We start from the raw sequence: 14,025 nt of genomic DNA on the forward strand, positions 1-14,025 counted from the left end.
GAACGGGTTTTAGCGGGACGGAGCACAAAAACGATAACTTTAACATTTATGAAGCAATTTTCGGTAAATATTGAACCATAATGTGCATTGATCACTTCACTGACGATGTATTTTATCAACGTTTTTCTTTTTTGGAGCGAAGAGACACATTTATCACCATTTTAAATCATAGAGTGTACCCCTGCATGCTAGCAGGGGGCAGCTACCTTGTCCTCCTTTATACTGAATCATGCCAGTGGTCCAGCTTACCTTCAGATCTACATCCTTTAACAGAGCATGATGTCTGTTCCTCCTGTTGTCCCAAACACTCCATCTGTATAAGATGTCATTCAGTCTGTCTGTTCTCTCTGGTGTCAGATTGACAATGAGCCCCCCCGCGACCCGATCGACCGATTCAGCGGGTATAATGGATGGATGGATGGATGGATTAAAATATGGATTTAACTTTTTTCTGGTTAAAACCATATTAATGACAAAATAAATGTGTCAGTTGTGAAAAAAATAACCAAAACAGATTTAAACCAAACATTTTATTATAAAATGTCATCATGGAAAATGTAAAACAAGCCTTATTAAAGAAGTTATTTTACTGCTATTTATACTGTTGGGTAGATTAATCTGCAACAATGAACTGTATTTGATCAAATTCAAGGGTTTGGACATTGTAGAAAAGTTCTGAAGTCCTAATAAGGGTTGATCCATGACAGCAGCGAGCACCACATCTGCTGACCTCCCTGACAACAACAAAGAAATTGATAAATTCATTATCACAGCTGCAAAGTCATGCTGAAAAAACACTTACTTAATTAAAGACCAGTCAGCTAATGCCTCACTATGCCAAAAATGTTGTAATTTAATCAATTTACCGGAGAAAATACGTCAGAAATACCAAAAATGTATTAAATGTATTATTACTATAGGCCTATATAGTATTTTGGTAATGTTTTAAAACCTAACAATCAAAACAACTTTACATAATGTCACCTGACAATAAAAAGTTAACGGACTTTAGTGAAATGATCACGTTAATTACCTCACGTTAGCCTCCGTTACCAAGCTTTCAGCTAGGTCCCTAAATCCATTCCATTTTTAACATCAACATCGACATTTCATGCTAACCAAATGTAAAAATAACGATGTCTAAGAGTATACTTCTGATAGATAATGCTTAAAAATGTAAAAAAACGTTTAAAATGCTGTTATTTTATTAACTTACCAGTAATTGTTCTTGACGAGCAATTGAGGTTAACGGAGCTGCGTCCCTTGTTTGGAACTGTGGCGTCTCCGTGACCCACGTGACTTCCGCATTCCTTTCTTTCTATAGAAGTCTATGTGAGTGTCGCCACTCTCTTTTTACACCACTCTGGGTAATACGAGTTTGGTGAACAAATTCGAATGAATACAAGAGGAAGTAATCTCCTTTCAATAATCCTGTTTTCTTGATTTGCACTGGATCGTGATGGTCAAGTGAAGTTAGTTAGCAAATACATGTGCATGTGATGTAATGTAATAATAAGACTGTTGCCCTCCCGTAGGTTACTGCACTTGACCTGATTAAACATGAGGAATTCAGTCAGCTGAAAGATTTACTGCAGTCGGAGTTCCAGCCATTGTCCCGTCTGCTGCTGCTGCTGGGATGGACTCAGTGTCGCAGCCTGAGCTCAGCTCAAACGCTTCTCAGCATCCTTCACAAAGAGCAGGTCAAAAACGAAATCACTCAGCTGTCCCCATATATAAGGTTTTTTTGGAAGCTGGTCACAGATCAGCGCATTTAATGGTTTTAATGTTGGCTGTGGTGTTTTGCTGGTTTATGACTGTTTTCAGGCCGCAGCCAATGACTCTGTTCTTCAGGAGTTTGCTAATCTTTTGTCATCTCAACTTGGAATACTTGAATGGTGTAAAAACAGCAATCCGTAAGCATGTTGATTTTCTCTCTCTCTCTCTCTTTTTTTTTTTTAAACATATACACATAACTTTCAATTCCAGCTTTTTTTTTTTTTTTTTTTTTAAATGTGCTTCCTCTCTGTTTGGCCTGTCTGTACGCAGAGGGATCTCCATGGATGCATTATTAGCACAGCTTCACACTCTGGACAGTCACTCGGCTCTCTATATTCTGCATTCTCTTACTCCGTTGGCTCAGTTTGAAGAACGCAGGATATTAGATCTACTACACCAGCTGCCAAATTTACCAGAAAAAGGTTAACATTGTGTTAAGATTTTGTCGTTTCTCATTTATTTATTTATTTTTTGGTCAAAATGACTCAACAATACCAAATTCATTACTTCTTTAGCATGGGTTCAATGTGTTTAAGCCTTGTTGTGGTTCTTTTTCAATTCTGCAGAAGGAACTGATGCCGATGACACTCTGAGCCCCGGTGTGCACAGGAACATAGTTCTGTTCCAGGGGTTCTGTGCCATGAAGTACGCCATTTATGCACTCTGTGTAAATGCACATAAATACTCAAATTGCACAGAATGCGAGATAGGACAGCATCACAGTCCCTCAGAGGAAATGGACCAAAACAAGACCTCAGCTTCCTCAGAAGGTATCAAGGCTGTATTTCTTTTATGGAAGGAGATTTTAGTTTTAATACAAATGATAGAAAACTTTTATGCATGCTAATTTGAGCTTTTTTCTAATTTCACCCACAACTTCAGTGACTCTAAGGATCAAAAGACTTTGGAAAGTCTACCAGATTTTGTTTATATGGTCAAGATTAGAACCTTTTTATTATTTTAAAAGATTTGCTGACTTTTTTTCCTGTTTGTTGTGTTTTCCAGCTTGCCATAATATGTTCCAGCACTACCTGTCAGAGTGTCAACTCTATCTGGAGACTGTGCCTGCCATGTTTCGCCTAGAGCTCCTGGAAAACATCTTCTCCCTTCTCTTCCTGTCCACTTCCGACTTTGCCCAACAGATTCAAAAAGACTCAAACTCCAGTCTAAGCGCAGGAAATGACGCTCACTCCGAGGGCTTATTAAACACAAGAGACAATAGTTTAGAAGCAGACACCAAAGCAGAGGTAGATGAGACTGAACACAGAAGGCAGGAGAACCACAAGCTACATCCATGTTTATCATCATCCCACCTCGGTTACCTGGACCTGGGGCACTTCATCAAGGGCTGCAGGGGGTTTCTGGCAGATGTGACAGCCATGGAGGGTTTTCTAAAGCTGCTGAAGGAAGGGCTGGAGGGTATGTCTGTGTTGGGTCAGCTGGAAGGACAGGAAGGAGGAAGAGCGCTGCACCGAGAGGCCGAGGTGGCGGCGAGTTTGGGCTGCTCGGTGACCACTGAGACATTTGGGGCCTGTCTGCAGAGGTTGTCCAAACACACGGCAGAGGCTCAATGGAGGCTGCAGATCGTCACCAGTAACCAGGGCACCGGTGATGGTGAGCTATTTTTTTTCAACTTTTATCTTTGCAAGATGCTCTTGCGGTTGAATTTGACAGCTCAAACCTTTGCCTGGCGACTGGTTTTAATTTCCCACCCAGGCCGCGTTAGGCGTGCACTTTTTGAGCCCTGATGGTCAAAAATATTTGCAGGTTCAGAAAGTCCAATCCAGTTGTCAGCATTCAGTTCTACTGCCACACGTCTGAGACGCAGCAAGAGCTCGAGCCTGAGGAAAAGGAGGAAACCAGGGAGACATGCTGCAGAGAGACAAACCTCCATAGAGAAGCAAAATGGAGAAGTTAGCACAAGCACGTCAGGTAAGCCATGAACTCTAGACTGAACTTTGCATATGTACGCGCATATTTGCAATGCATATTTCTGATTTCTTATTTGTATTTTGTCAGATGGTGGAGGAGGGCCAGCGGCGGGTGGTGTGGAATTGGATCGTTGCCCATGTGGAGGTCCTCACAGCTGGCTGGTCCCGGCCATGTTGTCTCCTCCAGAGTCTCTGCTGATGTCCTGCATCCGCCGAGGAAACTTCATGGAAGCACATCAGGTCTGTGACAATCTGAACCTGAACATCTTTGCAAGGGTTTGATTGTGCTACAGCCTCTATCACTGTTGCCACTACCTGCATTAGATTACTAATTAAACCATCATCATTCTTATATCCAGTACTCTCACTGAAACATTAACTCTAAGGTTTACGCAAGTCATCTGTCATAATCTGTTTATTCAAATTAAAGTGAATGACTAATAAAATATCATAACATTGTATGTGTAATTCACAAGCAGTCAAAAAACATTCTAACTGTCTGAAGTGTGTCCTCACTTTGATGCTCTGCAGGTGTCTGTGGTGTTTAACCTGGAGGCGGCTTCCTGTAGTGGCGAGCTGGCCTTCATGGAGCACTACAAAGAGGTCCTGGTGGAGTTGGGGCAGGTGGAGCAGAAGATGGAAAGCCAGTCTATGTCTTCATCCTCATCCTCTTCAGAGGGCTTAGGGTCAGCAGCTGTGACGGGCACTGGGAGGGCTCGGCTTGGCAGCAGTGGCCGATCAACGCTGCAGGCCATTGGAAGTGCTGCTGCTGCAGGTGTGACACCTGTTAAACTTCTTTTCACCTTTCTGGCTGCTTTGAAATTGCAGCATTCTTAATTTTGACTGATAGATATTTCTTAAGGCACCTGTTTCTTAATGCTTAAAACATTCCTTGTGTTAAAATACAGCGAAAAACTACATTTCCAGCATTTAAAAGGCTTAATTGGCAAAAAAAAAAGCATTTTTGATGATTCACATTGTAGTTCTGACTTCTGACTGTTTTTATTTGTAGGAGTGGCTTTCTATTCCATCTCAGACATAGCGGACCGTCTCTTCAGCACCCCAGCTCACCCACTGCCCTCCTTGGAGGAGGGCTACTGGCTGAGCCGCTGCTCTTCCGATTCCTCTGGCCTACTTTACACGCTGCTCGAGGAGCTCAGCCCAGCAGCAATGGCTGCCTTCGACCTGGCCTGCTGCCACTGTCAACTCTGGAAGACGTCCCGACAGCTGCTGGACACAGCAGAGCGCAGGCTAAACAGCAGTCTTGAGGCTAGAGGTATGAAGCTTGAATTTTAGAGTCTTGGTGAAGTAATGTAGATGGTGGAAGTACATACTTAATCGTCATCTTTCCTTTCTGTCTGCTTCCCCAGGAATAAGAGTTGATCCTAAAGTGCCTCATTCTGAGGGGATCTGTGGATTTCCCATGGTCTTACAACAGATCAGCAAGATTCTGAATCATTCTGCCACTCATAAAGGCTGTGTCAAAGCAGGTGAAAGCCTCATCCATTTTTCATCAGTTGAATAACATTGTTAAAGGTTTAAAGTAATATTAATTTGTCTTTAGTTTGTAATAACCGCTAATATATATATATATATATTTTTTGTTACTGATCGATTATTGGCAACAGAAGCTGTCGGGGAAGATCAGGTGTTTGCCAACCCATTTGGCTGCTGCATCCAGGAAGTGCTGCTCTGTTGCCACCCAACGCTGAGTGAGGAGAGCATCGCTGCACGGCTCAGTCTGACTCAACGTTTAGAAAACACCCTACACATTTTGAGTACTGCTACAGATGGCACAGGTGTGAGACATCTGCATGTACTTTAAAACGTATTATCGAATCTCGAATGTTATGTGACCATTTTGATTTCAATGTCTTGAAGCTGTTTCTTTGGTCTGTCTCTGATACAACAGAGGACATTGTGGGCAGCTCTATTCTGGCACAGCTGGTTGAACAGGCCAGTCTGAAGCAGTCTGAGCTGGACGCTCATCCTGTGCGTTCCAGCATGAAGCAGCTACTTCGCTCTCTAGATCAGCTCTGCCCCTTCGAGCCAGACGGAGGCCTCGCCAGACCAGATTATGTGCGCAGTTTCTTCGACTACGTCAACACACTAGCATCTGTGTTAGTGCGTAGCCTCAGTTCAGAAGGTAAAATAATTAGCCATCGAGAGCAGATGAGGTGCTTTTTGGATTCCTTTTGAAAAAATCTAAAATATTTTTTATATATAAAACCCTAAAACTGAAAGAGTATGCAATTCCTCTATTTAAATTAAACTTCAAGTATAAACGACCTGATTACTGTTTCATTAAGAAAACTAAGAACTTTCAAAACTCACCGTTCTATTTAACATATCATGACACCTACTTCCCCAACTTGCATTATCCCAGAGAGCACTGCTAATCAAATCAGTGATTATTACAACAAACTTTGATCCTGATTTGCAGCCACTCTATCTGAACTGTGACTGACCAAGATGACATCAATGACTCTTTCTCTTCTCATACATGCTTTTCTTTCGTTTTGGCTGTCTTCCCGTTTCTTTTAGACCAGAGCAGTGAAGTAAAGCTGGGAAATCCACTCCTGGTGTTGCTTCAAACCCCGTTCCAGCTCATCTCTCACCTGCTGTTTGACAGACAAGTCTTTCCTGACAGGTACACACGGCAGTTACAACCCATCATTAGGGTTAACCTTTTCAGGAATAGGGATGTTTTTTTCGCATTCGGACATATAGGAACTAGGGACCACGGCCCTCATTTCTTATAACCATTTTAGCTCCTTCTCCGAGGCTGGGTCTTTTCTGGGTTCCATAGGAACACATCTGACGTAGGTGTTTGGTGGTTGGTAGCTACCCCCTTGTCAGATTTCCGCTTCTTCATGTTCCTAATCTGCTCAACGCAAACAGTAGAATAACGGCTGAAATGTTTACTCGTACGTAACGGACTCAATCGGCACCTGTTTAATAAGTTAAACTTACACGTCGTCTCCTTTGTCTGCGGCGCTCTGCTCTCCTTCCTTCCTTCATGAAACGAAGAGGTATGGCCTTCGCTCGATTCTTCGTCTCCTGACTCTCTGTGTGCTCTTCCAGCCTCGATGTTAGACGCCCGATGTGATCATCCATGATAATTATTACCGTCATACAGACCATGAACACGATAGCTTCTTAGTGGTGTTTTTTTCTTCTCTCCTTACTTTTACGCAGGTTTTGTTTTGTTGAGTGTGGCGCTAAAGTAAGACGTCACTGTCGCAGACGGTTGCGTCACATCAGTCCCTATCAAGGTCCCGACTCGTGTGCGAATGCAACAAAATGAAACAGTTCCCCTGGGGAAGGGCAGTTCATAGAACGGAATTCGAGGTGGACCGTTCTTTGAACTGCTCTGTCCGAATTCGGTTATTGCGACAAGTCAATGTGAGCCTGGAGAAGAGCAGGATGTTTTTCCTCACCTTGAGATAAGAGTTCACCTGAATGTTTGCCTCTCAGCAAAGCTTTTAGTTAAAAAAAATGTTGTTCTGGTTTAAAGTAGCTTTAATGATCAACTAAAAAAAAACAATTTATTTTTCCTGGAAAGCTGGTGGCATATATTTTTTTTTATGCTATTTAAATCCAATAGGGGTTTGAAGTAATGTTTGCCTGAAATAAATGGTCATGTCTGATCAGAACATGCACATCTGTGCAAATGATGCAGGCACTGAAAGCGTTTTTTGCCACCGAGGCCTGAAGAAATTAAACAAAACTAAAGGTCCATCTCAGTTGGCACGCTTCCTGAAATTGTCATAGTAATTTGAGCGTGTCGGTTGCAGATACAAACACTTTGTCTTCACTGTGATCGACCCATGTTATTAAATTGCAGCTGTTAAGCACTTGCTGGTCTAGGCTTTTTTGCTCAGTATGTGTCCTGTGAATGTTTTAGACCCAAATATAAGAGGAAATATGGCCCAGGTTGAAAAATCCTGGAAGTTTCCTTTCAATATAGGGTTTTAGAACTGAACTGTAAGAGACTTGATGGTCATTTGTACTGTTTGGATGTAGTTGGTCAATCTAATAAAGGATGTAATAATGATTATCTTGAGTAGTTTACATTATTAGGCTTAAGGCTGAGTTATACTTCTTTTAACTGCCCTTGCGCTTGCGTCTTGCGCTTGTGTTTATGGGTCGAGACGTTTATGCTTCATTTAGCTTTGCCGGAGCTTGCGTGTGCTGCGTGGCGATTCACCGCCAGGACAGTAGGTGGAGCAGCGGGTTTTTTCAATGACAAGCCTACTATGATGAAAGGAAATTCACCGCCAGGACCTCTTCGGCAAGTCTCTCTTCGAGTGGATTCATCATAGACATAATATATTATATATAATATTATGTCTATGGGATTCATGCTTCTTCTTCTTCGCTTTCTACCTTGGTGTTTGAAAACAGCGGTCTTTTATTAGGGGATGAAACCGGAAGATGAACACGCCGTCGGATGTGATGTAGATAGTGGCTTGTGCTCGCGTCCAGAGTGGCTACTCTATAGCTCTGCTCGCGTCTTGCGTCTTGCGTCTTGCGTGAAGTTTAGAAAATTGAGGTGACACACGCAAGCACGCAAGGGGGGTCTTGCGTTACGTCTTGCGTTGCCGACTATAAACCAGGCTTTAGTCCCTACAGGATAAAGGTGATGGATGGCAGAAAGTGCCGCACAGTAGAGGCTTTGACTTAAATTCTGGCTGGAAAAGTCAGATTTGTAGTACAATTCAGCTTTTCAAGAAAAAGTGGGTGTACATCAGTGTGGAAAAACAAGACTAAAACTTTGTGGTGACAGCTTCTCCAACTTTTCTATGCCCTGTTTTATCCCCAGAGTTTTGTCCTTGCTGCAGCAGGAGGGTCTGCGGCTGAGTGTCCAGCAGGTGATTGTCCAGAGATGCTGTGAGACTCTGCCGGTGTGGACTTCCTGTCCAGGTGATGAAAAGGACTCCGGTCAGGCCAGGAAAGATGACGGACCGTTCAGTGTTGCTGCTTTGTCTCTCCTGCTCCAACAGCATGCTCAGGACTACATGGCGACTCTGGGAATCACAGAGCCCGTATCTGATATGAGCTCTGAGTCTGAGGCTTCAGTGGAGGACCACTCTGCTATGCCCACCAACCTCTCCACATCTCCACCCTCTCAGTCATCATCTTTCTCTTCCACCTCCTCCTCTTCCTCCTCAAATTCCTTTGTGCTCACAGCATCAGCCCTGACCTTCTTAAAGTCTCGCTCCCCTCTGTTGGCCACGCTGGCATGCTTAAGTGCCTGTAAAGGAGAAACAGCCCGGACACAGCCCTCTGGATGGTCGGGATATTTCCGCAGCGGACGTAAAGACGGCGTCTTAGATGGAGAGCAGATTTCTCGAGAAGCTAATACTCTCCTTAAGGAGTTCCCTATTTTGCGGGCTTACCTTCACACCATGGCTGAACCGTTGCTGGGCTCCACATTAAGCGAGGGGGAGGAAAGCCCTGCTGGACTTGGGGCGGTCATCTGTGGCAACAAACCACTTGTCAGTCTCCTTCTGTCTGGGCCTCAGGATGAGGCTGCTCAAGCTGTGGCTGCTGAGGCTTTTCAGAAGGCCCTTGTCTCCAGAGACCTGTGCCGAGCCCTCAGTCTGCTGGAGCTTTATGGGCAAGGCTGCGACAAGGAGAGGGTGCTAAGAGACCGCTTACTTGCCTGTGCAGCTTTAGAAGGTGAGGAATGAGCCAGTACTCCCTAATGAAAAGCAGATCTTGAGATCTAAACCACCTCTTCAATCAAACCTCTGCATCACAGCTCTATAACACAAGATGTAACTAATTATTTGCTGTTTATCTGATTGTCTTGTGTTCAGATGGGGATGAAGGTATAAGTCAGCTGTTCCGAATACAGGATGCTAACTTGCGAGCCCGTGTTGCCCTTCAGGCTCTGGAGCGGTGGCCTATGTCAGCCTGTCAGGAGCTGCTTGAGTTCTGCCTCAATGACCCAAACACGGAAACCTCGCTGAAGACAGACCTAGAGCTTAAGAGGAAAGAATTGAGCATCTATCGCCAGGTAATTCTTTATTCCTGAGATAAATCTGTACTTAAGGCTACAGCAAAGCACCTGTACACTGCTCACAGTATTTTATATTGTCAATTTTTGTCATTTCAGTACTTGCTTGTTTATTTTAATTCAGCATTCATGTTTTGTATGAAGTAGTATTTGATTTGCTAATTTGATTTTCCAGATAATTTGACAAGTGTTTGTGTTGTCTGTCTGTCTCAGATGATTGATTTACAGCCACCACTGCCCTGGGCCACTTGGCAGGAGCTTGGGACGGAATCTAAAAGAAACCCAGAGTCAGTGTTCTCTATGATCCTGGAGGCAAAAGTGGGTACAGCTGGCTTTCAATCGTATTCTCGAAAAACCACAATTAAGTATACACAATGATGTGATGAATCTTTTTTCCTTTTTTGCAGGAGTTTGCCCTTTGTGAACAGTGGGTAGAACTCTATCCTGTATCTGAGCAGCTGAGACTGCAGCTGCAGACTGAGCATTTGCTCAGTCTGCTGGAGAAGGGACAGACAGATGAGGCTTTTCAGGTCCAGAGCACTCAGCTTCTTAATGGATTAGATTCAGTCCCATTTTAGGATGTTTAAAACGTTGTTCAGAAATTTTGTCAGGGATTACTGATTTGATCTCTGAATTAGTAGGACTACAAGGCTTTAGAGCAAACGTACCCAATTTCCTTGTAATTGTCGTCCAGAAAATTCAATGGATGGTTAGTTTTTAGCTAATACTGACTACAGCTTTAAGTTTTTTAATTCTTGGTAATCAGCTTTATTCTGTCATTCTCTTCTGTTTAATTTCCATTTTCTCTAACTTGTTTTTTTTTTAGCTGCTCGAGGGCATTTCCGATTTTATTGTTGCGCTGGATGTTTGCGAGCATGCTCTGGATCGCCGTCCCGGATTGGCTGCATGCCATTTCCTGGCTGACTACCTCACCCTGCATTTCCAGAGACAGGTTTCTCCAGCACGTCGACAACACATCCATACCCTTCATCTGGGCTCCAAGGTTTGTTTTCTTTGTAGAGGAAAGCGTAATGCTCCTTTTTAAATTGTTAAAAACAAACATTTAAACAGTTATGATTTGTGAGGATTTTTGTATAGGTGATGTTTAAAAAGGAAAACTATCAACTAACAATTATTGCTCACGCTTAAAATCAGGTTAATAATCCTAAAAGGTTAATAATCAAAATGTATATGAGAGGGGGGCTCTGAGGTCTCTAAGTCACATAAGATTGTTTTTTGATTTGTTTAGTGCGATCAGCTTTTTTCATATTAAGTGAGTCCATGCAAAGGGAGCATACATAAGTTATCTTGCATGACAGTTCAGTACTTCCAATGATTACATTTCCTGTCAGTAAAGTTCTCTTTTTACCACTCAAAGACATGCTCAGTCTTGTATACTTCTATGGTAAGAAGCCTCACTGGTTTTGTGACACTGTGTGATACTTAATGTCATTGAGAGGCTTTTGTCTCATTCCTCCTTCCCTTAATGTGTTCAGGTGTAATAAACATGATTCTTCCTTCAGGTGTTGCTGACGCTACCTCAAGCCGCCAGGCAGGACTATTTCCACCTGCTTTCGGACCCGCTGCTGATGCTCGAGCAGCTGTTGATGAATCTTAAGGTGGACTGGGCTGAGGTGGCGGTACGAACCCTGCGGAGCCTTTTGGTTGGCCAGGAGGCAGGTTTCAGTGCTGAGGACATCGATAAACTTCTGGCAGGCTACGCTGGCAAGGCCCTTGACTTCTCCTGTGCTCCCAGAGAAAGGTCTCGGTCTGGTCAGTACTGAGTACACAACATATACCGGCTGTCTGGTTTTATTTCTCTAAATCTCAGTCTGTTCTTGGATTGAAACATCTTACTGAGTTGCTCTGTTTAAGTATCTTACACATTTTCTTCCAGACTCAGTAATCAATCTCCAGGAGGTGCTGATGCAGTGCTCCGCCCAAGATAGCGGCTCTCAGTCTTCCATCCGACTTGAATCCCCAGCGTCTTCCTCAAGTACGACGTGTGCACATGCTTCGAAGTAGTAATATGATACTTTTTTTAAGGATCGCGAATGCTTGCTTAAATGTGTTTGATTTACAGGCAGCACCCCTACACACACCCCCTCTGTGAGCAGCACAGACAGGGAGAGAGATCGAGGCTCATCGGGACGTAAACGCCACTCGTTCCAGCCTCCGGATCAACCCCCGGCCCGTAAAGACTGGGTCCCCGACACCCAGCATGATGTGTGCATGGTCTGCAGACGGGAGAGGTTCACCATGGTAAGAGAGCAAAATAACGTGAAACGCAAAAGTGTTAAAAAAAAGAATTACCAAATTGTGCTATATTTTGTGTGAAAGTCCAGGATGAGTTGAGGTTTGTTCTCAAAATGTGAGGGAGCATTGAGCCTACCAGAGACATGTTTCTTACACAGGCTTAGGAAGAAAATGTTGTGACTCATCTGATAGAAGTGAATTCGTAAGGTAACCTCACAGAAATGTCTAGCGGAGTAACTGTGCACTTTTATGTGTTTAAAATCAGAACGATAAGGTACAACAAAACATTGAGCAATATGACAGTTAACTCCAATATTTATGCTTTTTTTAAAGATAAAAGGATACTTATTCATCTTTTGCATTTTGTCTTCTAGTTCAACAGGAGGCATCACTGTCGGAGATGTGGCCGTCTGGTTTGTCAGGCTTGTTCTGAGCAGAAGATGCCTGTTGATGGGTGTCCGGAAGAGGAACCTGTCCGAACCTGTGACCAGTGTTATGCCTACTTTCACCTGGAGTAAGACCCTCTTTAAGGAAGGGGCTTTTGTATGTCAGAGAATAAGTAGTGCTATAATCGTAAGGGGGACCAAGTACAAAAGGCTTTATAACAATAGATTATTATGACAGGAATAATATAAGCTTATTTCACAACTTGTCCTGTACTGTCAAAGTGTTTGACAGATGATTTTTGTGAAAGATTAGAAAAACTGAATCAAACCGGAGAAGGAAGAATTTTTACTGCAGAACCACAGTGGGAACATTGCAATGAAGCTTCTTGATGACTTTAAAATGAGTAATTTTTCTGTGAATTTAAATTGACTTGTTTTTCTTTCTTTTTTTTCTCATTTGCAGTTCTGATAATGAGCTTGAACTTGCTGAAGGTAAATTTGAAAAATAGATAAATAAAAAGAAGTCCAATTTGTTTGTTTCTTTTAAGAACTTCCTCTTTGCTACGTTACAGTTTCGGAAACCCGTCTGTCATTAAATTCAGCATTTTTCATCTCTTTTAAAATGACAGTAAATGCATGCTGATAAAAGCATACCTGCACCAGCAATATTCCAAATGCAGCCATTCCCAGATAAATATTAGCTACGACGATGCAGTTTTACCCACCTCTCTCTTCTCCTCTGTTTTTGTGCAGCGCCTGGAAGTCCTATGGTCAGGGTGGAAAATCTGGACGGGATGCTGCATCTGCCTGAAGTGGTCCATCGACAGTTCCAACTCAGCTCAAACCCTGCTGAGAACCAGCTGCTGCGGAGCGAGTTCTACTACGAGCAGGTCTGGATTTTTGGTTTTGCTGCACTAAGCCGTGGCAAAATGGAGGATGGATTATCCAGGATCTATGGAAATGCTCACTGTGTCCAAAATCACACGTCATCACTGAACCAATGCATTTTTGTGAAGTATATAGTGTATATAAAATCGCACAATACCTCTGTCAGCACTACAAATTTACTGTATGTATTTCGCTATGTAGTCAACTATATAGTTAGCAGTTTGTGATTTGGACGCAGCAAATGATTGAATATGGGAAGCCTATATGTCCAGCATCCCTAAAACTGTCATTTGGTTGTCTTTTTAGTATAATTCACTCACTCTGTATTTTTAAGATAAACGATAATCTTTTGCTTTTGCTAAACTCCCTGCAGGCTCCCAGTGCATACCTCTGCGTGGGCATTTTGTCTCTGCACAATGACCAAACTGCCTGTGGTCACCAGCTCATCAGCCACTGCCGCTCCCTGTCCCGTAAACTGACCAACCCGGAGGTGGACGCCTGCCTCCTCACCGACATCATGCGGCAGCTGCTCTTCAGTGCCAAGATGATGTTTGTTAAAGTCGGCCGCAGCCAGGATCTCGCCTTATGTGACAGGTAAGATGCTACCTTCGGTCATTGTGACTTGAGTGGTTGCGTTTTTACAGACGTCATTTCGATGGTGTGAGAGTGAGACAAAACAGGTCACGCTTGTTGGGGTCATAAAAGATGCTTAGTCGTGTGGCTAAAAGTTGCTGAAATGATATTGAACAATGCAGGAGTATTT

At 43.1% G+C, this 14,025-nt stretch overlaps 1 protein-coding gene and 1 long non-coding RNA gene across 3 annotated transcripts in view; one reads left to right on the top strand and one right to left on the bottom strand.

Annotated features, from left to right (window-relative positions):
• Positions 1-14,025, top strand: part of zfyve26 (zinc finger, FYVE domain containing 26) — a 29,378-nt gene that overhangs the window by 6,375 nt on the left and 8,978 nt on the right. Inside the window, exons 8-32 of one of the 2 annotated variants that reach the window (XM_075448874.1) lie at positions 1,536-1,700; positions 1,825-1,913; positions 2,047-2,198; positions 2,343-2,546; positions 2,782-3,390; positions 3,544-3,708; positions 3,796-3,947; positions 4,239-4,482; positions 4,720-4,983; positions 5,078-5,197; positions 5,336-5,506; positions 5,620-5,853; positions 6,252-6,357; positions 8,533-9,392; positions 9,533-9,732; positions 9,946-10,050; positions 10,140-10,262; positions 10,559-10,735; positions 11,256-11,505; positions 11,630-11,728; positions 11,816-11,994; positions 12,363-12,502; positions 12,838-12,866; positions 13,128-13,264; positions 13,636-13,856. In XM_075448874.1, coding sequence (XP_075304989.1) covers positions 1,536-1,700; positions 1,825-1,913; positions 2,047-2,198; positions 2,343-2,546; positions 2,782-3,390; positions 3,544-3,708; positions 3,796-3,947; positions 4,239-4,482; positions 4,720-4,983; positions 5,078-5,197; positions 5,336-5,506; positions 5,620-5,853; positions 6,252-6,357; positions 8,533-9,392; positions 9,533-9,732; positions 9,946-10,050; positions 10,140-10,262; positions 10,559-10,735; positions 11,256-11,505; positions 11,630-11,728; positions 11,816-11,994; positions 12,363-12,502; positions 12,838-12,866; positions 13,128-13,264; positions 13,636-13,856 — 5,195 coding nt within the window. The remainder of the gene's footprint in view (positions 1-1,535; positions 1,701-1,824; positions 1,914-2,046; positions 2,199-2,342; positions 2,547-2,781; positions 3,391-3,543; positions 3,709-3,795; positions 3,948-4,238; positions 4,483-4,719; positions 4,984-5,077; positions 5,198-5,335; positions 5,507-5,619; positions 5,854-6,251; positions 6,358-8,532; positions 9,393-9,532; positions 9,733-9,945; positions 10,051-10,139; positions 10,263-10,558; positions 10,736-11,255; positions 11,506-11,629; positions 11,729-11,815; positions 11,995-12,362; positions 12,503-12,837; positions 12,867-13,127; positions 13,265-13,635; positions 13,857-14,025) is intronic. The other variant, XM_075448875.1, reaches the window with a different exon arrangement.
• LOC142366869 (uncharacterized) lies at positions 516-1,352 on the bottom strand. Its single transcript, XR_012766895.1, has 2 exons — positions 1,217-1,352; positions 516-734 (listed from the first exon to the last, which is right to left on the bottom strand). It is a non-coding gene; the product is annotated as an uncharacterized LOC142366869 (long non-coding RNA).

This window comes from Odontesthes bonariensis, chromosome 17 (assembly GCF_027942865.1).
Source record: "Odontesthes bonariensis isolate fOdoBon6 chromosome 17, fOdoBon6.hap1, whole genome shotgun sequence".
Lineage (NCBI taxonomy): Eukaryota > Metazoa > Chordata > Actinopteri > Atheriniformes > Atherinopsidae > Odontesthes > Odontesthes bonariensis.